The sequence below is a fragment of the Schistocerca americana genome, chromosome 3 (assembly GCF_021461395.2).
Source record: "Schistocerca americana isolate TAMUIC-IGC-003095 chromosome 3, iqSchAmer2.1, whole genome shotgun sequence".
Lineage (NCBI taxonomy): Eukaryota > Metazoa > Arthropoda > Insecta > Orthoptera > Acrididae > Schistocerca > Schistocerca americana.
The window spans coordinates 53,069,961-53,092,867 of record NC_060121.1 but is presented as its reverse complement, the minus strand read 5'-3'; the positions used below and the strand labels follow the sequence as shown (position 1 = coordinate 53,092,867).

At 43.5% G+C, this 22,907-nt stretch overlaps 1 protein-coding gene across 1 annotated transcript in view; it reads right to left on the bottom strand.

Annotated features, from left to right (window-relative positions):
- Positions 1–8,785: 8,785 nt before the first annotated feature.
- Positions 8,786–22,907, bottom strand: part of LOC124605864 (uncharacterized PE-PGRS family protein PE_PGRS54-like) — a 79,137-nt gene continuing 65,015 nt past the window's right edge. The window contains exons 4-5 of the mRNA XM_047137810.1: positions 14,689–14,806; positions 8,786–8,827 (exon numbers count right to left, since the gene is read on the bottom strand). Coding sequence (XP_046993766.1) covers positions 8,786–8,827; positions 14,689–14,806 — 160 coding nt within the window. The remainder of the gene's footprint in view (positions 8,828–14,688; positions 14,807–22,907) is intronic.

Here is a 22,907-nt window from a genome sequence, read left to right as displayed (position 1 = left end):
AGCTTTTGACAATGTTTACTGGAACACTCTTTCAAATTATGAAGGTGGCAGGGGTAAAATACAGTGCGCGAAAGGCTATTTACAATTTGTACAGAAAACAATGGCAGTTATGAGAGTTGGTGGACATGAAAGGGAAGCAGTGGTGGCGAAGGGAGTGAGACATGGTTATAGCCTCTCTCAGATGCTATTCGATCTGTATATTGAGCAAGCAGTAAAGGAAACAAAAGAAAAGTTTGGAGTAGGTATTAAAATGCATGAAGAAGAAATAAAACTTTTGAGGTTCACCGATGACATTGTAATTGTGTCAGACAGCAAAGAACGTGGAAGAGCAGTTGAATGAAATGGACAGTGTCTTAAAAGGAGGGTATAACATGACCATCAAATAACCAAAACGAGGATAATGGAATGTCGTCGAATTAAGTCAGGTGATGCTCAGGGAATTAGGTTAGGAAATGACACTTAAAGCAGTAAAGGAGTTATGCTATTTGGGTAGCAAAATAACTGATGATGGTCGAAGTAGAGAGGATATAAAATGTAGACTGGCAATGGCAAGGAAAGCGTTTCTGAAGAACAGAAATTTGTTAACATCGAGTATAGATTTAAGTGTCAGGAAGTCGTCTCTGAAAGTATTTGTATGGAGTATAGCCATGTATGGAAGTGAAACATGAACAATAAATAGTTCAGTCATAAAGAGAATAGAAGCTTTTGAAATGTGGTGCTACAGAAGAATGCTGAAGATTAGATGGGTAGATCAAATAACTAATGAAGTGGTATTGAATAGAATGGGGAGAAGAAGAGTTTGTGGTACAACTTGACTAGAAGAAGGGATCAGTTGGTAGGACATGTTCTGAGGCATCAAGGGATCACAAATTTAGCATTTGAGGGCAGTGTGGAGGGTAAAAATCGTAGAGGGAGACCAAGAGATGAATACACGAAGCAGATTCAGAAGGATGTAGGTTGCAGTAGGTACTGGGGGATGAAGGAGCTTGCACAGGATAGTGGCATGGAGAGCTGCATCAAACCAGTCTCAGGACTGAAGACCACAACAACAACAACACCCACATTTGATCATCGAGGAGCCATGATTTAAGCTTGTAGAGTAAGCCAGTAACTTGCCAATCAGGTTGCAAGCAATGTCTGTATGTCTTCACACAGGTGATGGCTATCAGTCCTCATGTGATCCGGCCCAGTTTGCCCTCACCGATTCAACCTTCAGCGGCATCTCAGGACCTGCATCAGACAGAGAGAGTCCCCCAAAAGCAACAACTTGCCCACTACTTACCCTCCTGCCAAATTTTCTCCAGGCTCTACTTAACTGACACACATGCATAAATGCACAATTGCAGGTGTGCATTGATGAAAGATCTCAGTTAGTAACACAAAATTGAATCCATATCGGCAACCTAAGTATTTAGTGATGCCAGTGGAATGCTGTGCAACCGACGTTAGAGATACTGACGCTCAGACATGATTTGATCCTTCTGTGCTCCACAATTTTTTCAAGATAGTCAGTGTAAGTTTTCACAGAGCACAACATGAATGGCTACCTTGACAAAATTTTGTATTCTCCCATTTGATACAGCTTTGACATACATAACCCAATACAGTTCTGTCTCTTGAACTGCATGATGATCAGATCCTGTGGAGAGAGTCCTTGCCTTCTGAATGTACAGACAAACTTCTGCTCCCAACATCATGTTGATCTTGCAAAGGTGACCAAAATTCTGGATCGACAAGTTTTATACTCATCAAATCCAACATATTGGGATCGAGACAAAATGTGGGTTATCTTCAGCAACATTAAACAGACAGAAGGTAAGATGAAGACATTTCTACAGGAGTTGATTTGAACAGAGATGCACTGTTTTGTTTCTGGTATGTTTCCATCTGTTCCTTGAATGGGTGCTCTACTGTGCACATGGTTGAGATATAAATCGTCCCTGCGAGTCAGAAACTGGGAGAGCATAAGTTTTTCATGTGCCACTGCTATCTTTTAACCATATTGTCACTGTTGTAAGCAGCACTTGTTTGCCAGGGATGACTTAAGTGAGCAATAACTCAATCTACTTGATTGATGTATACCATTGTGTTTGTTTGTGTTTGTGTTTTATGTTACTAGAACAGTCATACCTTGTTCCATTTTGTGTGTTTCATTTAGTGTGCTGTCATTTTTGACAAGCATGACAGCATACAGATGTGCAACTAGAATCCCTATGAACAACCTTCAGGCAATTGCGCAAACAATATGTTGGGCATCACATTAGGTTTGTGTTCACTACACGTGGCTTGCCTGAATTTTCTGCACTTCTGCAAAGTATGAGGCAAGCGGCACATGACAAATGCAGTACTAGCAGGGACTAGCTTCATCTCAAATGACCTATGTGCTTGGCGTTGCAGGTGGTCTGCTGTTTGTTCCCACATGTGCTGTGTCATGTTGGTCTGTAGCCTTCATGATTTCAGAATTGCATTGGTTTTAGAGAAAATAATATCTCTCTGCTAATGTTAGAATACTGGTCAACATTTTTTACAAAGAGATGAGGTATAGTTATGTCTTGCAAGGATACATTTGCTAGTAATGTCATCAGCACAGGAACATTGCTTGAAGTAGTCCATGAAATTCATTTGCACCTTACCCAGTCACGAAAGGGAGCACCAACAGCGTTTTCAGATGTGATAACAAAATCAATCTAGGGTTATTGTATGTGTTGCAAACATTATCAGAAGCTGCATTAAAATTAGTGCTAGTCACCGGAAGATGGGCGATTATATTGTGAGCAGCGCATAGTACTGAACTAAGCAAATGGTTATTAAGCAGTGTCCTATAAATCCTCATTATTTACCACAAAAATGCCTGAACTGCATTACACTACTTTTGAATGTTGGCAGTTTAATGATGGGCAACTTGGTGGTACATTCTGATGCACTCAAGTCAGATCCGTCACTGGGGTCTCACAGTTGTTTAGTGACTTCACACGTGGTGTACATGTGGCATTGCATCCAGTTCTTCTTTACTGGCTGCATTTGTCACCCTGCTCTCCCTCCTCATCCTTGCTCATTCTCCGTTGCCCCCTCCTTCCCCTTTCTCAGCGTTCTGATTCAAATCGACATGGCTAGCCACCTGCTTTCCTGTATTGTTTCCAATTTTGTTCCTTCTGCCTGTTCAGTCATCCGTTTTGGTGTTAGATCCCCACTTGAGGTTTGACCTCCACTTCAATATTTCCTGTATTTTAGTGTGAGCCACTTGGGGAACCACTCCCTCCCTGGCATCTGTGGTGTGGATTCCTCCCCCCCCCCCCCCCTTTGTTCCAGCGCCCTTCCCACCTGTAGCCCCCTTCCACCCCGCTAAGTCACCAGAGTGATGGGGCTGTTACGAATCCGTATGGCTGAGCCCCATGACAACACAGGGATCACACTCCTGATTACTCAGTTGTTCCCTCCACATGTATGGCTAATAGTGTTTGCTTGCTTTCTTGGAGCATCAGAACTCGCAGCAATGGCTGCAGTGCCAGACGGCCCTTGCTGTGTCTGGATGGCACCCTGGAGGGGAGCCCCTGGTCAGAGTGGCTGGTATTGGGGGGATGCTTGACACATGAAGCGTATTGAGCTGCAAAATTCTGGCCGATCTCCAATGCCGTTTCTGTGAATGGTAAACAATCATTGAATGCTACTTCATATTACACAGCAACTTTTCCTTCCCTGGCTACACTGTTGGAGAGGGCCAGTCTTGGCTTCTTTTTTTCACTTTTGATACAGTGATGCTTCAGTCAAAGATCAGTAAGACAACACATTCTGAACACAATGCACTGCTACCAGTGTCATCATTATGACCACACTCGAAATTCCTGGTGACACCCAGCCAACTGTGTATCCTGGCTGCCTCCTCCTCCCTGCTGCAAAAGTTGTAATGGTGACCATGCCACCTCCTCTCTCATGTACCTTGATGATGATTGGGCAGCCATGAAATCTGGGTCAAGGATAAAGATGCCTTACCAGGTCACTTGCAAATTGTCCGCTTGATAGTAACCCTGTGTTCCACCATCAGGCAGTTCCAGTACTGTTCTCGCTATATGTCAGTTCATGAAGGACATTGACATTGAGACATGTGATGAGAAATACAGCACTGTGGTTGTAAAATCACCCAGTGTCATAATAGCAGCCCCGTCTCCTCCTCCTCCTCTCCAGCTGTGCAAACAAGCCGCAAAGTCACCTGCTACACAACTGACAGGCCAGGAAGGATAGAACGAACACTCCCATGAAAACTTTCCATGTTCCTCCAGCCATCAAACCTTGCAGGTACCGGTCGGGGTTGGCCCATGCTCTTCCCAAGGGAAGTGGCGGGTTCAGCAGCGTTCGCGGCGGATATGGCGGAGGGTCAATGTGGAGGCTGGCCATGTGGCATCACCCGCTCCGCCTGAGAGTCGACTTGTGGCCGCTTCTTCAGCAAGGCCCAAGCTGGCACATGGGGGAGCGGTTTATTAGTTATTGGGAGCTCCAACATTAGGTGTGTGATGGAGCCCCTTACGGAAATAGTGGAAAGGTCGGGGAAGAAGGCCAGTGTTCACTCTGTCTGCTTGCCGAGGGGTCTCATCCGAGATGTGGAGGAGGCCCTGCCTGCAGCGATAGAGAGCACTGGGTGCACCCGACTGCAAATAGTTGCTCATGTCGGCACCAATGACTCCTGCCGTCTGGGTTCAGAGGTCATCCTCAATTTGTACAGGCGGTTGGCAGAATTGGTGAAGGCCGAAAGCCTCGCTCGTGGGGTGGAATCTGAGCTAACTATTTGTAGTATTGTTCCCAGAACTGATCGCGGTCCTCTGGTTTGGAGCCAAATAGAAGGCTTAAACCAGAGGCTCAGACGATTCTGTGGAGATCTGCGGGTGCAAATTTCTTGACCTCCGCTATCGGGTGGAGAAATGTAGGGTCCCTCTGAATAGGTCAGGTGTGAACTGCATGCAGGAAGCGGCTACAAGTGTAGTGGAGTATGTGTGGAGTGCTCATGTCGGTTTTTTAGGTTAGACAATTCCCTCTCTAGGCCCGAGAAGATGCCTACTGAGATGCGGCAAGGTAGGAGTAGGTAAAATGCAACAGGGAATAACTACATTAATGTGCTAATAGTAAACTGCAGGAGCATCTATAGAACAGTCGTAGAACTGCTCTCATTAATAAATGGTCACAATGCCCACATAGTACTAGGGACAGAATGTTGGCTGAAACCAGATGTAAACAGTAATGAAATTCTAAACTCAGATTGGAATGTATACCACAGAGACAGGCTGGAGAGTGATGGGGGAGGCGTGTTTATAGTGATAAGAAGTGCAATAGTATCGAAAAAATTAACGGAGATCCGAAATGTGAAATAATATGGGTGAAGTTCACAGTTAAAGCAGGTTCAGACATGGTAATTGGATGCCTCTATAGCCCCCCTGGCTCAGCAGCTGTTGTGGCTGAGCACCTGAAGGATAATTTAGAAAATATTTCGAGTAGATTTCCCCACCATGTTATAGTTCTGGGTGGAGATTTTAATTTGCCAGATATAGACTGGGAGACTCAAACGTTCATAACGGGTGGCAGGGACAAAGAATCCAGTGAAATTTTTTAAGTCCTGTATCTGAAAACTGCCTTGGGCAGCTAAACAAAGAACGAACTCGTGGCAATAACATACTACACCTTCTGGTGACTAACAGATACGAACTATTTGAAACAGTTAACGCAGAACAGGGAATCAGCGATCATAAAGCGGTTACTGCATCAATGATTTCAGCTGTAAATAGAAATATTAAAAAAGGTAAGAAGATTTATCTGTTTAACAAAAGTGACAAAATGCAGATTTCAGAGTACCTGATGGCTCAACACAAAAGTTTTCATTTAAGTACTGATAGCGTTGAGGATCAGTGGACAAAGTTCAAAACCATTGTACAATATACGTTAGATGGCTATGTGCCAAGCAACATCACAAGAGATTGAAAAGAGTCACCATGGTACAACAACCATGTTAGATAAGTGCTGTGGAAGCAAAGGGAACTTCACAGCAAACGTAAAGATAACCAATACCTTGCAGAAAAACAAAAATTACGCGAAGCGAAATGTAACGTGAGGAGGACCATGCGAGAGGCCTTCAATGAATTCAAAAGTAAAGTTCTATGTACTAACTTGGCAGAAAATCATAAGAAATTTTGGTCTTATGTGAAAGCGGTAGGTGGATCAAAACAAAATGTCCAGACACTCTGTGACCAAAATGGTACTGAAACAGAGGATGACAGATTAAATCCCAAAATACTAAATGCCTTTTTCTAAAGCTGTTTCACAGAGGAAGACTGCACTGTAGTTCCTTATCTACATTGTCGCACAGGTGACAAAATGGTAGATATCGAAATAGATGACAGAGGGATAGAGAAACAATTAAAATAGCTCAAAAGTGGAAAGGCCACTGGACCTGATGGAATACCTTTTCGATTTTACACAGAGTACGCGAAGGAACTTGCTCCCCTACTTGCAGCGGTGTACCGTAGGTCTCTAGAAGAGCGTAGCATTCCAAAGGATTGGGAAAGGGCACAGGTCATCCCTGTTTTCAAGAAGGGAGGTCGAACAGATGTGCAGAACTATAGACCTATATCTCTTACGTCGATCAGTTGTACAATTTTGGAACACGTATTATGTTCGAGTATAATGACTTTTCTGGAGTCTAGAAACTACTCTGTAGGAATCAGCATGGGTTTCAAAAAAGGCAATCGTGTGAAACCCAGCTCGTGCTATTCATCCACGAGACTCAGAGGGCCATAGACACGGGTTCCCAGGTAGATGCCATGTTTCTTGACTTCCGCAAGGTGTTAGATACAGTTCCCCACAGTCGTTTAATGAAAAAAAGTAAGAGCATATGGACTATCAGATCAATTGTGTGGTTGGATTGAAGAGTTCCTAAATAACAGAACACAGCATGTCATTCTCAATGGAGAGAAGTCTTCCGAAGTAAGAGTGATTTCAGGTGTGCGGAAGGCAAGTGTCGTAGGACCATTGCTATTCACAATATACATAAATGAACTTGTGGATGACATCAGATTCACTGAGGCTTTTTGCGGATGATACTGTGGTATATCGAGAGGTTTTAACAATGGAAAATTGTACTGAAATGCAGGAGGATCTACAACGAATTGATGCATGGTGCAAAGAATGGCAATTGAATCTCAATGTAGACAAGTGTATAGTGCTGCGAATACATAGAAAGAAAGATCCTGTATCACTTAGGTGCTATATACCAGATCAGCAACTGGAAGCAGTTAATTCCATAAATTATCTGGGAGTACACATAAGGACTGATTTAAAATGGAATGATCATATAAAGATGATCGTCGGTAAAGCAGATGCCAGACTGAGATTCACTGGAAGAATCCTAAGGAAATGCAATCCGGAAACAAAGGAAATAGGTTACAGTATGCTTGTTCACCCACTGCTTGAATACTGCCCAGCAGTGTGGGATCCATACCAGATAGGGTTGATAAAAGAGATAGAAAAGATCCAACGGAGAGCAGTGCGCTTTGTTACAGGATCATTTAGTAAACGTGAAAGTGTTACGAACATGATAGATGAACTCCAGTGGAAGAATCTGCAGGAGAGATGCTCAGTAGCGTGGTATGGGCTTTTGTTGAAGTTTCAAGAACATACCTTCACCAAGGAGTCAAGCAGTATATTGCTCCCTCCTACGTATATCTTGCAAAGAGACCATGAGGATAAAATCAGAGAGGTGAGAGCCCACACAGAGGCATACCGACAATCCTTCTTTCCACTAACAATACGAGACTGGAATAGAAGGGAGAACCGATAGAGGTACTCAAGGTACCCTCCGCCACACACTGTCAGGTGGCTTGCGGAGTTTGGATGTAGATGTAGATGTACAAGAGTCTTCCTCTGCCAACCAGAAAAGCTCCAAGAAATCAAAGAAAGGCAAATGATCTGCTTCTTTATCAGCTCGGGGGTCCTCCCTGATGGTGTCGGCACATGATATCCATTGCTGGCTGACCTCCTTGATGCCGGTATGCACCTCCAGCCATTTTTCTGCTCTGGATTCCAAGGACGGACAGAATGGTAATGCTGACACCTCTGTAGATCTCCTAGAGGCGGAATCTCCAGCCTCTTTGCCCTGTAGCAGTGAGCTGCCACTCAATATCCACTGAGGCGACACCCCTCCATTATTTCCCTTTTCCCATTTCCTAATTGTTGCACTCTTCCAGTGGAATGTTTGTGGCCTTTGATCCAACAAAGAGGATTTATTGCTGCTCTTGGAATCACAGCCTCTACCTGTTTTCTGCTTTCAGGAAACAAAATTGCATGCTCACGACCTGCTTTGAACTCTCTCATTTATTTCCAGTTTGCTTTGACATGCCCCCAACCTCACACCATCACCCATTGACAGATTCCACATCATGCAGTGGAGTTGTGCTGCTCATTGAGGATGATGTTCATAGTCTTCCTGACAACCCACCTTCAAGCTATTCCTGTCTGCCTTTTACTTCCTCTCCTGGACTTAACCATTTGCACTGTTTACATCCCTCAGTCACTGGACAGTCTACATCCATTTGCTATCCATTTTCTGTCTCAACCCCACCTAAATGCAAACCCAAATGACAGTTTACTAAGGATGACTAGAGATTTTATGCTCCGTGGCACCCTTCGAGAAACATAATTTTCCCAGTTAGAAATGTAATCGTTACTGCCAACAATGTTCCATTCTTTCTCTTCATCTTTACCATGCCATGTCACAGTCACTCGATTGACTGAAACATGTTGTGGCTCAACTCACATGCAGAGATGTGCGCTCCATCATTCTACACTCCTGGAAATGGAAAAAAGAACACATTGACACCGGTGTGTCAGACCCACCATACTTGCTCCGGACACTGCGAGAGGGCTGTACAAGCAATGCTCACGCGCACGGCACAGCGGACACACCTGGAACCGCGGTGGTGGCCGTCGAATGGCGCTAGCTGCGCAGCATTTGTGCACCGCCGCCGTCAGTGTCAGCCAGTTTGCCGTGGCGTACGGAGCTCCATCGCAGTCTTTAACACTGGTAGCATGCTGCGACAGCGTGGACATGAACCGTATGTGCAGTTGACCGACTTTGAGCGAGGGCGTATGTGGGCATGCGGGAGGCCGGGTGGACGTACCGCCTAATTGCTCAACACGTGGGGCGTGATGTCTCCACAGTACATCGATGTTGTCGACAGTGGTCGGCGGAAGGTGCACGTGCCCGTCGACCTGGGACCGGACCGCAGCGATGCACGGATGCACGCCAAGACCGTAGGATCCTACGCAGTGCCGTAGGGGACCGCACCGCCACTTCCCAGCAAATTAGGGACACTGTTGCTCCTGGGGTATCGGCGAGGACAATTTGCAACTGTCTCCATGAAGCTGGACTACGGTCCCGCACACCGTTAGGCCGTCTTCCGCTCACGCCCCAACATCGTGCAGCCCGCCTCCAGTGGTGTCGCGACAGGCGTGAATGGAGGGACGAATGGAGACGTGTCGTCTTCAGCGATGAGAGTCGCTTCTGCCTTGGTGCCAATGATGGTCGTATGCATGTTTGGCGCCGTGCAGGTGAGCGCCACAATCAGGACTGCATACAACCGAGGCACACAGGGCCAACACCCGGCATCATGGTGTGGGGAGCGATCTCCTACACTGGCCGTACACCACTGGTGATCGTCGAGGGGACACTGAGTAGTGCACGGTACATCCAAACCGTCGTCGAACCCATCGTTCTACCATTCCTAGACCGGCAAGGGAACTTGCTGTTCCAACAGGACAATGCACGTCCGCATGTATCCCGTGCCACCCAACGTGCTCTAGAAGGTGTAAGTCAACTACCCTGGCCAGCAAGATCTCCAGATCTGTCCCCCATTAAGCATGTTTGGGACTGGATGAAGCGTCGTCTCACGCGGTCTGCACGTCCAGCATGAACGCTGGTCCAACTGAGGCGCCAGGTGGAAATGGCATGGCAAGCCATTCCACAGGACTATATCCAGCATCTCTACGATCGTCTCCATGGGAGAATAGCAGCCTGCATTGCTGCGAAAGGTGGATATACACTGTACTAGTGCCGACATTGTACATGCTCTGTTGCCTGTGTCTATGTGCCTGTGGTTCTGTCAGTGTGATCATGTGATGTATCTGACCCCAGGAATGTGTCAATAAAGTTTCCCCTTCCTGGGACAATGAATTCACGGTGTTCTTATTTCAATTTCCAGGAGTGTATGATGGCAAACAACATTCATTATAAACAGTTGCACACACACAGAGTCTTCGCACCCTTCAGGATAGCAAAAAACTGGCTGGATTTAATTTACTAGTTCTTTTAACAGTTCTACACCATTTTCTGTTGTGTGGTCCAATATCATATTTAATTTACCAACTTACTAACACTTAGATGAGCATGTGCAGTGAGATGACATACCACTGCCACATTTCGAGGTGTTTGATTCACACTTAAATGAATTGATGAAAATTATTCAATTTTTTTAATTTTTTTCCAGGAGCCACAAGAGGTGCAGGCAGAGGAGGTAGCAGCAGGTGAGATTTTCACTTTCTTCAGTAGCTTAATTACATGTTAAAGTTATCACTTTAATGTTGTCTTGTGTGGCATACATTTTTTCATCTTTTTCTTTGACATTAATTCTTCACTGGTGGTGTGCTAAAGTATATCAGTGAAACAGTTGTTCAGAATTTTATGCTTGAACCTGACACTGGATATTAATTACGTAGTACATAATTCATACTGAAAATTGGCACTGCCTTTGTAACTACAAGAGATTGGTCACAAATGTGCAGTTGTGTTTCAAATGTATGCTGTGGTAGATTGTGAGGGAAATGTGATAAAAAAGAACGAAGACAAATTTTTAAGTACCAAATTTACATTTAAAGGTGAGTCATTGTAAAGGTTAGCTAACATTACAAATTGGAACACTGCAATAAGAAGTAAGGTTTAGATCAGTCCCCTTATTTCATTGTCGTGGCTCATATTAAAAGCATCATCCTTCAATGAATAATGTAGTAACATGGTTCACGTTTTCCATCGCACTTCACATAGAGTCGACCGGGAACTGTCTCCTAGGATTGCCCGATGTGAACTGACTGGGCACGTCTCATGCTGCCTGAGTTGTTGTCGTTCTGAGGCAGAGGTCGCTGCCAAATTCTTGCATGCCCTCTGGTGGACAGGACTCTACTTGCGGCAACTACTGTCCGTGACATGTTGGGCTGATGTGCGCCTCCCACGATCTTTCTGGTGGTTACTGCACTCCTCCTTCGGGGAGGTGAAGCCACTGTGTTGGAAGGTGGAGCGCTGTGCAGGAGCGATGACCTCCACATGCATCAGACTGCTGGAGTCGAGGGGATCTGCCAGCCCTTGAGCCGGAAACTTCGAATATGGCTGGAAGTGATCCACACAAAGAGGCCCCCGTCATCCCACCACAGGAGCCCAGGGCAGAAGGGGAGACAAGCCGTCGATCTCCGGATCCTGGTCCACCTTGGGAGGGGCAAGACCCAGTGGCAGGGACAATGGGGAATGGACGTCGACAGGTGAACCAGCATCCTGAAAAACCGGGCCTACAATGGGGGCCGGCTCTCGCTGGGGATCTCGAACGATGGCGATGCCAGTGCTGGAGCTACTGGAGGCTGCCAGGCTGAGAACCATCACAGTGTGGCTGAGTCACAGGGGGGAGTGGCGGTAGCATCCCCTGAGAACCCAACACGGGTACCGGCAAAGGGGAAGCCGGTGCCTGAGGGGTTGGAGGGTGAATGCCCAAATGTGGACGTAGCTGATTTTGGTGCCAACGTACCTCCCAGTTACCCGCCTGCAAGGTATAGTGCTGGCAGTCATTTCGGCTCAGGACCATCACTGGTATCCAATGTGGATTGCGACCAAACTCACGTGCCCAGATCAACATACCCGGTAGAAAGCCAGGTACTCTGGTTTGCAAACACTGGCAAGGACCAGGCCAGAGGAGGTGCAGCAGAGTCTTAGGTTGTCGCCCGTGGGGGAGCTCTGCAGGGCTGTGTTCCCCCTTTGGTGTGGTCCGGTATGCCGTCAGGAAAAATGTCAATGCTTCCTCCACAGGAAATTCGTGCACATACTTTTTCATCTGCGTCTTAAATGTGCACACCATGCACTTGACTTCCCCATTTGATTGTGGATGAAAGGGGGGAAAGCAAATGTGCCGAATACTGAAGCGCCTACAAAAATCCTGGAAGGTCTGCGAAATAAACTGAGGTCCATTGTCCGAGACTAGGGTTACTGGTAGACCTTCCACAGAAAAGATTTTTGTCAGTGCCTGGATTGCAACTTCTGAAGTGGTTGAGGAGCAGCAAACCACATATGGGAATCGGGAATAAGCATCAATGACAATGAGCCAAAAGCCATTGAGAAACTGGCCCACAAAGTCGATGTGAACAAATTCCCATGCCTGGGTTACAGGTGGCCATGAAGGGAACGCTGACCAGGGAGATGCCGGTTGGCTTGCACACAGGGAACAGGTGGCCACCAAGTGCTCAATTTCTCTGTCAATACTGGGCCAGTACACATGACTGCAAGTCAAAGTTTTAGTACGGAAACACCCCAGTGCCCCTCATGTAATAACGTGAAGACTTCCCTTTGCAAAATTGCAGGAGAAACCACGCAACGAGCTGTATCATCAGTAGCCAGAAGGAGAACTCCTTCTAAGACAGAGAGGTGGTCTTGCTAAACAAAATAATTACGAAGATGGTCCGAGGCCCGGCCTGGAGGTCAGGATGAGCACCTCTGCTGAATGAGGTAAACTACTTGCCGTAAAACTGGGTCAGCTGCCGTTACCCCGGCGACTCTAGAACTAGTGATCGGGAAGGCATCAACCGCTTGGCGGGACGCCACATCCAAATGAAAACACATTATCTCCTCTTGATTGAACTTAGGATCTGGGCCCACCGGAAGATGGGAAAGTTCATCTGCATTGGCGTGCTGTCCAGTAGGGCAAAAATGAATGTCATCATTGTACTTCAAGAGGAACTAGGCCCAGATCTGTAGTCTGTGGGCTGCCCTATCCAGAATCTGAGAGGCGGGGACAAATAACGATACTAATGGCTTATGGTCAGTGATTAACTGAAACTTCGTGCCTTGCAAAAAAGGGTGAAACTTGGTAACAGCATAGGCAATGGCCAAAGCCTCTTTTTCCACCTGGGAGTAATTGGCCTGCACAGGACTAAGAGTTTTAGACGCCAACGCCAGTGGCTGCCAGGACCACCCCCACCCCATATTGCAAAGCATCTGTAGCCAGGACCAATGGCTTATGTGGGTAAGAAGTATCCAAACACGGCACTGACATGAGGAGGTTTGCCCGCATCTCGTGGTCGTGCGGTAGCGTTCTCGCTTCCCACGCCCGGGTTCCCGGGTTCGATTCCCGGCGGGGTCAGGGATTTTCTCTGCCTCGTGATGGCTGGGTGTTGTGTGCTGTCCTTAGGTTAGTTAGGTTTAAGTAGTTCTAAGTTCTAGGGGACTTATGACCACAGCAGTTGAGTCCCATAGTGCTCAGAGCCATTTGAACCATTTGAGGAGGCCCTTCAACAAGGTGAACGCTCACTTGCATGCAGGTGACCAATCAAAAGCAATACCCTAGCACAGAATGCATTACAGGGGGCGGGCTATGGTGGAAGCCCTGGAAATGAACCGGTGGTAATAGGCAATCTTGCCTAAAAAAGCTTGTAACTCCTTCAGCGAAGCGGGCCACAGAAGGTTGACAATACCTTGGACTAAACTTCCTAGCGGCTGGAAGCTGTGGCGAGAGATGTAGCCCACATATTCAATGGACAGTTGGAAGAAGTTTGACTTGCGCAAGCCCACGGAACTGAATTTGAGAAATACGGTGTGAAGGTTGTGCAAGTGTTCTGATGGTTTCCTGACAATAACGAGGGCAAAGCCCACTCACAAGAAGAAATGGGAAGAACAACCGCGAGGGCTGTCAGCCGGTCGAGCTTTTTTTTAACCTGAGTGCGGAGAGCCAAGGGGATCTGCCTCGGGCGTAGAAAATGCAGGCGAGCCTACGCCTTCAATGTTAAGTGAGCTTCAAAGTCTGAAACACAACCCAGGCCCTCCTCAAAGATATCCAGAAAGTCCGAGATCAAAGATTCCAATGATTGATAGGGAACATCTTCGGGGACCAACTGTATGGTGTCAGCGATAGAAAAACCGAAAGTTTGAAAGGCATCCAAGCCAAAAAGTTTAGCAGATCTCCCAACACTGACAAAACAAAAGTAACTGAATTGTAAGTCGGTAGTGAATTGAACCAGTAGGGCAATGAGCTGTTTACCATAACCGCTTGGACGCCGGTAAACTGGCGCCAACGGGGGTGACCCAAGGTCGGAGTAAGTCTGTGCGTTCAACAAAGAAACTGCCGCCCCCGTATCTACTTGCAGTTATAGTCGGCGAGATCGAACTGACACCTCGGTAAAGAGTTTGTGTTCCGATGCGTCCAGAGCCTGTCCCAATTAAACTTCCTAAAAGTCAACGTCCATGTCCGCTGTACCCACTTCCTTTGATTCTTTTGAGGCTTAGCGGCAAACTGTAGCAATGTGTCCTTTTTTATTACATCTGCGACAAACGGCCCAACGCTGGGGGCACTCTGACCGATCATGATGTATATAGCACAACGCACAGGATGGTAATGGGCCGGCGGCCAGTTGTTGTGGTTGTTGCTGTTGTTGCTGCTGCTGCTGCTGCTGCTGCTGCTGCTGCTGTTGTTGTTGTTGGTGGTGGTGGTGGTGGTGGTGATGGTGGTGGTGGTGGTGGCGGCTGAAAAGGAGAAAAATGAAGACTGGGTGTGATGGTGGAATGGGGGCTGAGGGGGGCTGAGCAGTGCTGGAATAAGAAGGTATGGATGTATGAGAAAAGTGAATAACTGAGGTGGAGGTCAGGAGGGTCTTAGGAACATAGAATATTTTGCAGGGAGGGTTCCCACCTTCACATTTAGAAAAATCTGGTGTTTGTGGGCATGATCTCTATGTCTCAGGCAGTGAAGATGTCATTGGAATGAAGGATGTCCTGTTGGGCAGCCTGCCCAGCAGCAGGGTATAAAATTTTTTTCTTGCCCTGTTTGTAGGATGCTGTTTATGTGGACAGACAGCTTGTTTGTTGTAATGCCAACGTAGAATGCAGCACAATGGTTGCATCTTAGCTTATATATCACATGACTGGTATCGCAGGTAGTCCTGCCCTTGATGGGATAGCTGGTGAATGGGACCGGACTGGAGCCATAGGTAGTGGTGGTGGTGGTGGTGGTGGTGGTGGTGGTGGTGGGATGTATGGGACAGGTCTTGCATCTAGGTCTGTTACATGGATATGAATGATGGGGTAATGGGTTGAGAATACTTCCTAAACACTCATCTCGTTCAGGTTCACTGAAGACATCTTTATGACCCGTATCAAGATTAAAGACGCCCTATTCACATCCCACCGAACCTCAACAGCTTCTCCCACTTTGCTTCACCTGGATCTTCTCAAGCCAACAAGCCACCTTCATAGAAGTTGACATCCACTTCAAAGATGGCTTCTTCACTGCTTCTGTCCATATCAACCTACTAACCACAAGTGATGCCTCCATTTTGACTACTGCTATCCCTTCCATACCAAGAACTTCCTTCCATACAGCCCATCCACCCACAGTTCTCACATCTACAGTGATTAGCATTACGCCACGAAATATACTGCGGATCTCAATAAAGCTTACAAAAACAAATCTCCTGTGCCTTGTATTTGCAGTCTCCCACAACCCCCAAGTCTCTCTGTCTGGCCACAGGGGAGCATTCCCCTCGTAACTCAGTACCACCCAGAACTGGAACAACTGAATTAGTCGCCACCAAGGTTTTGGCTACCCGTCATTGTGTTCTGAAATTTGAAATGCCGTGCCTGCTATCCTTCCCACCCCTCCCACAGTGGTTTTGCTCCATCCACCAAACCTACACTATATAATTGGCCATCTGAACACAACTCCTTCTCTCAACACCTTACATCATGGTTCATATCCCTATAACAGAACTAAATGCAAGACCTGTCCCATACATTCTTTCACTGTCACCTACTCCAATCAGGTCACATACATCACCTACCCACCAAAGACAGGGGTTCCTGTGAAATCAGTCATGTGATTTACAAAGTAAACTGCAACCACTGTGCAGCTTTCTGCATGGGACTGACAAGCAACAAGCTGTCTGTCTGCAAGATTGACCACTGACAAACTGTGGCCAGTAAACAATTGGACCACCCTGTTGCTGAGCATGCTGCCCAACATGACATCATTCATTTCAATGACTGCTTGACAGCCTGTGCCATTATGGATTATTCTCACCAACACCAGATTTTCTGAACTGCACAAGTGGGAACCCGGCCTGCAGTATATCCTTTGTTCCAATAACCCTCCCGGCCTCAACCTTGCTTAGTCAGTTTCCTCACGCATTCTGAAACTTCCCTGTCTCCATAGAAGAAATGTTTTCACACATGTGGAGATAAAGGCTGGTAATGAGTATCCAACGACAATGTATGTACAGTATCACTGTCCCTTTGTTCATAAAATATTTCCCATTAAGATTTTTGCTACAGTTTGTTCCCAGACCAATCTGTTTTTGTTTTATTTATTTATTTGTTCTGTGTGATATGATGGTACGCAGTGTGTTGCAGGTGTCAGAGAGTGTCAGTTAACATTGTTAAAATATATTGACATGGGCCCATAGTATCCTAATGTATTATATTGCTCAATGTTTTCAATTTAATAGAAATGGCAAGATTACTGTTCTAAGTATTCATTTACAGAGTAAAAACAGTGACACAATAAATATGACTTCACAGCTTTGCTAAATTTTATGTTGTCCCCAATGGACTTAATATTTGTGGGAAGATTGTTGAACAGTTGGAGGCCCATGTGGAAGGCTCCCTTTTTACACAGTTGGGTGTTTGTACGTATAACATGCAGATTTGCATATTTCCCGGTGTTGTGTTCATGAATTTCTTTATTTTTTATGACTCTGGCGTCAGTTGGCACTATGTGGTTTCTGAAAAATTTTAGAGGCTCGAGAATGTAGAGGCAAGGCAGTGTAAGGATGTCCACCTTTCTGAAGATGGGTCTGCAGGAGTCTTTGGGTTTGCTCCCAGTAATAATCCTCATTGCTCTCTTCGGGATTCTGAATGTGCTCAGAGCAGTTGGAGAATTTCCCCAGAATATTACACCATATTTTAGGTGGGCTTGTATGTAATTGTAGTACACGCTGGTTAATGTTTTCAGGCTCGCACGTTTTCAGTACACTCAATGCATAACAGCCAGTAATAATCCTGGCGTTTACCTCTCCTGTATGTGTATTCCATTTCAGGTTATCTTGAACCCACAGACCCAGGAATTTGAAAGCATTGTTGGTATCTTTTGGCTGATTATTTACAGTGACAAATGACTGAGAGGAATTTGCATTTTGTGTTGTGTGAAAGTTCATGGAATCTGTCTTTTTGGTGTTAATAGTTAATATGTTGATTTTACCCCATATGCTGAGGTGTTTAGTGGCCAAGTTCACAGCTTTTTGCACAGCCTCTGTATTCTCCCCTTTGAGAAGTACAGTTGTGTCCTCAGCAAATATTATTATTTTGTGTGCATCAACATTCAGGCTCAAGTCATTAATACACAGGAGGAAAAGTAAAGGTCCCTATACTGAGTGCTGTGGAACACCTTGCTTTACAGTTTTATTACTTGATAAAATTTCGGTTATTAAGTTGCTTTGTCTGTTAGTGTATTTCATGCTGACTCTCTGCATCCGATTGGTTAGGAATGTAGCAGTCGAGTTGTTTGCAATTCCTCTGATGCCACAGTGTTCTATTTTTTCCAGTAATATTTTGTGGTCAACAGTGTCAAAAGCCTTTGACAGATCCAGAAATATGCCTGTTATGGGTTGTTTTCTATCTAACAGTTCTATAGCGTATTTATGCAATCATATACTGCAGCGTAAGTAGATTTGTTGCTTCAGAACCCTTGTTGAGCCAAACGTAATAAATATATATATTTTTTTCAATGAAGTTCGTTTTTTGGCACATTATTTTTTCAAAAACTTTAGAAAAGCAGGATGAGATTGAGATAAGCCTGCAGTTATTCATATCTTTATCATCACCTTTTTTGAAGACAGGAATTACTTTAGAAAGTTTCAGAGCTTCAGGGAAGATACGTGCCTGTAAAGAACAGTCACAGAGGCGAGTTAATGGTTCAGCAGTTGTGTGTTCACAATTTTTGATTACAGCTGCTGGGATACCATCAATTCCAGCTGAATATGAAGTTTTTAACTCTCTGAGGGCTTTTGCAACACAATTTTCAGTGACTTTGGTATTGAAAGTTGACTCTGCGCATGTGTGATATTTTTGGTTTGCTGGTTGGTAATTTGTGTTAGGATTATTTTCGACCAATTTTTCAGCTATGCTCATAAAGAAATTGTTGAAAGAGTTCACCACAACTTCGGGATTAGATATAGATTCATTGTTGAGTTTGATTTCTATGTTTGTGTGTGAAGCTTTCATTTCCCCTCTTTCCCATTTTATGATATTCCACATTGCTTTTACTTTATTGCTGGATTTGTCAATGTACTCATCATTTTGCATCTTTTTAGCTTGTCTTATCACTCTATTTAGGATACATGTGTAGTTTTTATAATATTCTGTTAGTTGGGGGAGTCGCTACTTCGTTTACATAACATATGGAGTATTCTTTTATGTTTGCAAGAGATTTTTATAGCTGGTGTAATCCAACTCTTGTTTCTATTATAATTATTATTTCTTTACTTTCTCAGACGTTAAGTCTGGTTAAAATTGGGACATGACGTGGACCTTGATCTAGCGTGACTTCCTTTTAACCGTACGGTATATGTTATATTGCCTTTAGGAACTTTCGGGTAATTGAACATGTATCAATAATTACGGATTTCTGTAATTGTATATATAAGTTTGGATGTAGCTGTATTGTATTGATGTACTGGTGGATATTGTGTGGTATGACTCTGTATTGATGTACTGGTGGATATTGTGTGGTATGACTCCTGTAGTTGATAGTATAATTGATATAATGTCAATCTTATTCTGATGCCACATGGCCTTGACTTCCTCAGCCAGTTGGATGTATTTTTCAATTTTTTCTCCTGTTTTCTTTTGTATATTTGTTGTATTGGGTATGGATATTTCGATTAGTTGTGTTAATGTCTTCTTTTTATTGGTGAGTATGATGTCAGGTTTGTTACGTGGTGTTGTTTTATCTGTTATAATGGTTCTGTTCCAGTATAATTTGTATTCATCATTCTCCGGTACATTTTGTGGTGCGTACTTGTATGTGGGAACGTGTTGTTTTATAAGTTTATGTTGTAAGGCAAGCTGTTGATGTATTATTTTTGCTGCATTGTCATGTCTTCTAGGGTTTTCTGTATTTGCTAGTATTGTACATCCACTTGTGATGTGATATATTGTTTCTATTTGTTGTTTGCAAAGTCTGCATTTATCTGTTGTGGTATTGGGATCTTTAATAATATGCTTGCTGTAATATCTGGTGTTTATTGTTTGATCCTGTATTGCAATCATGAATCCTTCCGCCTTTTCTTAGCCATGTGTTGGACGCGTCTTGATCGATGTGTGGCTGTGTTAGATGATACGGGTGCTTGCCATGAAGTGTTTTCTTTTTCCAATTTGCTTTCTTCGTATCTGTTGATGTTACGTGGTCTAAAGGGTTTTAAAGGTGGTTATGAAATTGCAGTGGTGTAGCCGATGTATTTATATGAGTGATTGCTTTGTGTATTTTGGTAGTTTCTGCTTGTTCTAGAAAAAATTTTCTTAAATTGTCTACCTGTCCATAATGTCGGTTTTTTATGTCCCCTTCCTCCATCCTTTCTGCTTAATGTGAATCTTTCTGTTGCTGAATGTATGTGATGTATTCTATATTTGTGGCATTGTGAACGTGTAAGTGTATTGAGTGCCTCTAGGTCTGTGATACTTCATTTCACTACTCCAAATGAGTAGGTCAATATTGGTATAGCATAAGTATTTATAGCTTTTGTCTTGTTTCTTGCTGTCAATTCTGTTTTCAGTATTTTTGTTAGTCTTTGTCTATATTTTTCTTTTAGTTCTTCTTTAATATTTGTATTATCTATTCCTATGTTTTGTCTGTATCCTAGATAATTATAGGCATCTGTTTTTTCCATCGCTTCTATGAAGTCACTGTGGTTATTCAATATGTAATCTTCTTGTTTAGTGTGTTTTCCCTTGACTATGCTATTTTTCTTACATTTGTCTGTTCCAAAAGCCATACTTATATCATTGCTGAATCCTTCTGTTATCTTTAGTAATTGGTTGAGTTGTTGATTTGTTGCTGCCGGTAGTTTTAGATCATCCATGTATAGCAAATGTGTGATTTTGTGTGGGTATGTTCCAGTAATATTGTATCCATAATTTGTATTATTTAGCATGTTGGATAGTGGGTTCAGAGCAAGGCAGAACCAGAAAGGACTTAATGAGTCTCCTTGGTATATTCCACGCTTAATCTGTATTGGCTGTGATGTGATGTTACCTGAATTTGTTTGAATATTAAGTGTGGTTTTCCAGTTTTTCATTACTATGTTTAGAAACTGTATCAATTTAGGACTTCCTTTGTATATTTCCAATATCTGTATTAACCATGAGTGGGGTACACTATCAAAGGCTTTTTGGTAATCAATGTATGTGTAGTGTAGTGACCTTTGTTTAGTTTTAGCTTGATATGTCACCTCTGTATCTATTATCAGTTGCTCTTTACATCCTCGTGCTCATTTGCAGCAGCTTTTTTGTTCTTCATTTATATTTTGGTTCTGTGTTGTATGTGTCATTAATTTCTGTGTAATGACTGAAGTTAATATTTTGTATATTGTTGGTAGGCATGTTATGTGGCGATATTTTGCTGGGTTTGCTGTGTCTGCTTAATCTTTAGGTTTCAGATAAGTTGTTCCATGTGTAAGTGTATCAGGGAATGTGTATGGGTCTGCAATGTCACTGTTCAATAATTTAGTTAGATGTGAATGTGTTGAGGTGAACTTTTTTAGTCAGTAATTTACTATTTTATCATTTTCAATTGTGTGTAGAATTAATTGCTCGGGTGACTTCATGTTGCAAAATTATCACTTCAGGCATTTGTGGTATTATCTTGTATGTGTATGTTTCTGCTTGTATCCACCGTGCATGCCTGTTATGTTGTACCGGGTTTGACCATATGTTGCTCCAGAAGTGTTCCATGTCTGTTATGTTTGGTGGATTGTCTATTTTAATGTGTGTGTTATCTATTGTCTGGTAAAATTTCTTTTGGTTTGTGTTGAATGTTTGGTTTTGTTTCCCTCTATTTTCACTTTTTCTGTATCTTCTGAGTTGTTTGGCTAATGCTTGTAATTTCTGCTTCTTTTCGTCTAATTGCTCTGTCGCTTCTTGTTGTGAGATTTTGCCTAACCTTTTTCGTTTTTTTTCTGAGATTTCATTTCTTATAAATTGTGTTAGCTGTCCGATGTCTTTTCTCAGTTTTTCTATTTTGATCTGTAGCCTGTGTTGCCATGCTGGTTTTGTGGGTTTCTTCAGTGTGTTGGTTGGTTCTGATCTCTGCCTAGTGTGTATATTTAGTGTAGTGAGTGCTCCTATATAAACCAGTAGTTGTAACTCTTCCATAGTTGTGTTTTCATTTATTTTGTTGTGTATGATTGTGTTGATAGTTTTTATTGTTGTTTCGACTTGTGGGTTATTTGGTGGTCTATGCAAGAATGGTCTAATGTCTGTATTTGTGTCTTTGTATTCTATATATGTTAGCTGAAATTTTTCTTCTATATCTAACATCTGTGTCACTTAGTGTTCTATTTGTGCTTGTTCTGGTGGCTGTCTTAAGATTTCGTTTTCCTCTGATTGTTTAATTTGTGCGTGGTGTTCTTTGTTTGTTTGCTCTGGGATGTTTGAGTCCATTAGTGTATTTTCTTCTTCTTCTCATTGCACATTATTTTGTTCCAGTATTTGTTGCACTTGTTGTTTGATGTTTTCTAATTCTGACTGGGGTATCCTGTTATTTTTTATTATTACACGGATCTGATCAGCTAGTCGTCGTTCTGTTAAAAATTTTAATTCTGGGTATCTGGTAATAAATGTTGTGTATACTTGTGATCTGTATCCAGTTGTGTTGGTTCCTAGGTTTGTTGCTTGGTAATAACAGAACATGAGGTGTCAATTAACTTCATCTGACCATCTCATCCTCTGTCTTTGTTTTCCTTCTAGGGTGGTTGCAGGAAGCATATCCTGCAAAACACCTCTATTTGGATTTAAATCATTTTCCAGTTGGCTAGCAGTGTCGTTACCATTGTGGGCGGGCATAAGGTTCAAGCGTCGTCCCCGACCATGACGGCGCTTGTCCGAGGCTTCTTTAGTTCTGTCCTGAACCAAGTAATCACACTAAAAGGGGGGTTAGCCCTATTAGTGGTTTGTTCTTTTCGTTGCCTTTTATGACTGGCAGAAGATACCGGAGGCCTATTCTTTTATTATTATTATTATTATTATTATTATTATTATTATTATTATTATTATTATTATTTATTCTTACTGGATTTTGTGGAAAGGCCTCTTCAAAGTGGTGGATCATTTTGTCAAGAAACATGTTGAAATTCATGTTGACATCATTGGCTGTGTACATATCTGTCCACTTTTCTTTACTAAGGAGGGCATTTAGCTTGTTAAAGTTCTCTTGGGTGAAAAACCTTAAAGTTTTAGGTGCGATTGGGTTTGAGGTATCTTTGCTAACATCGACCTTTAGAATGACAGCTTGGTGGTTGCTGAATCATGCATTGTATACTCGTAGAGTTGGGTTAAGTTTATTTCTATTAGCAAAAAT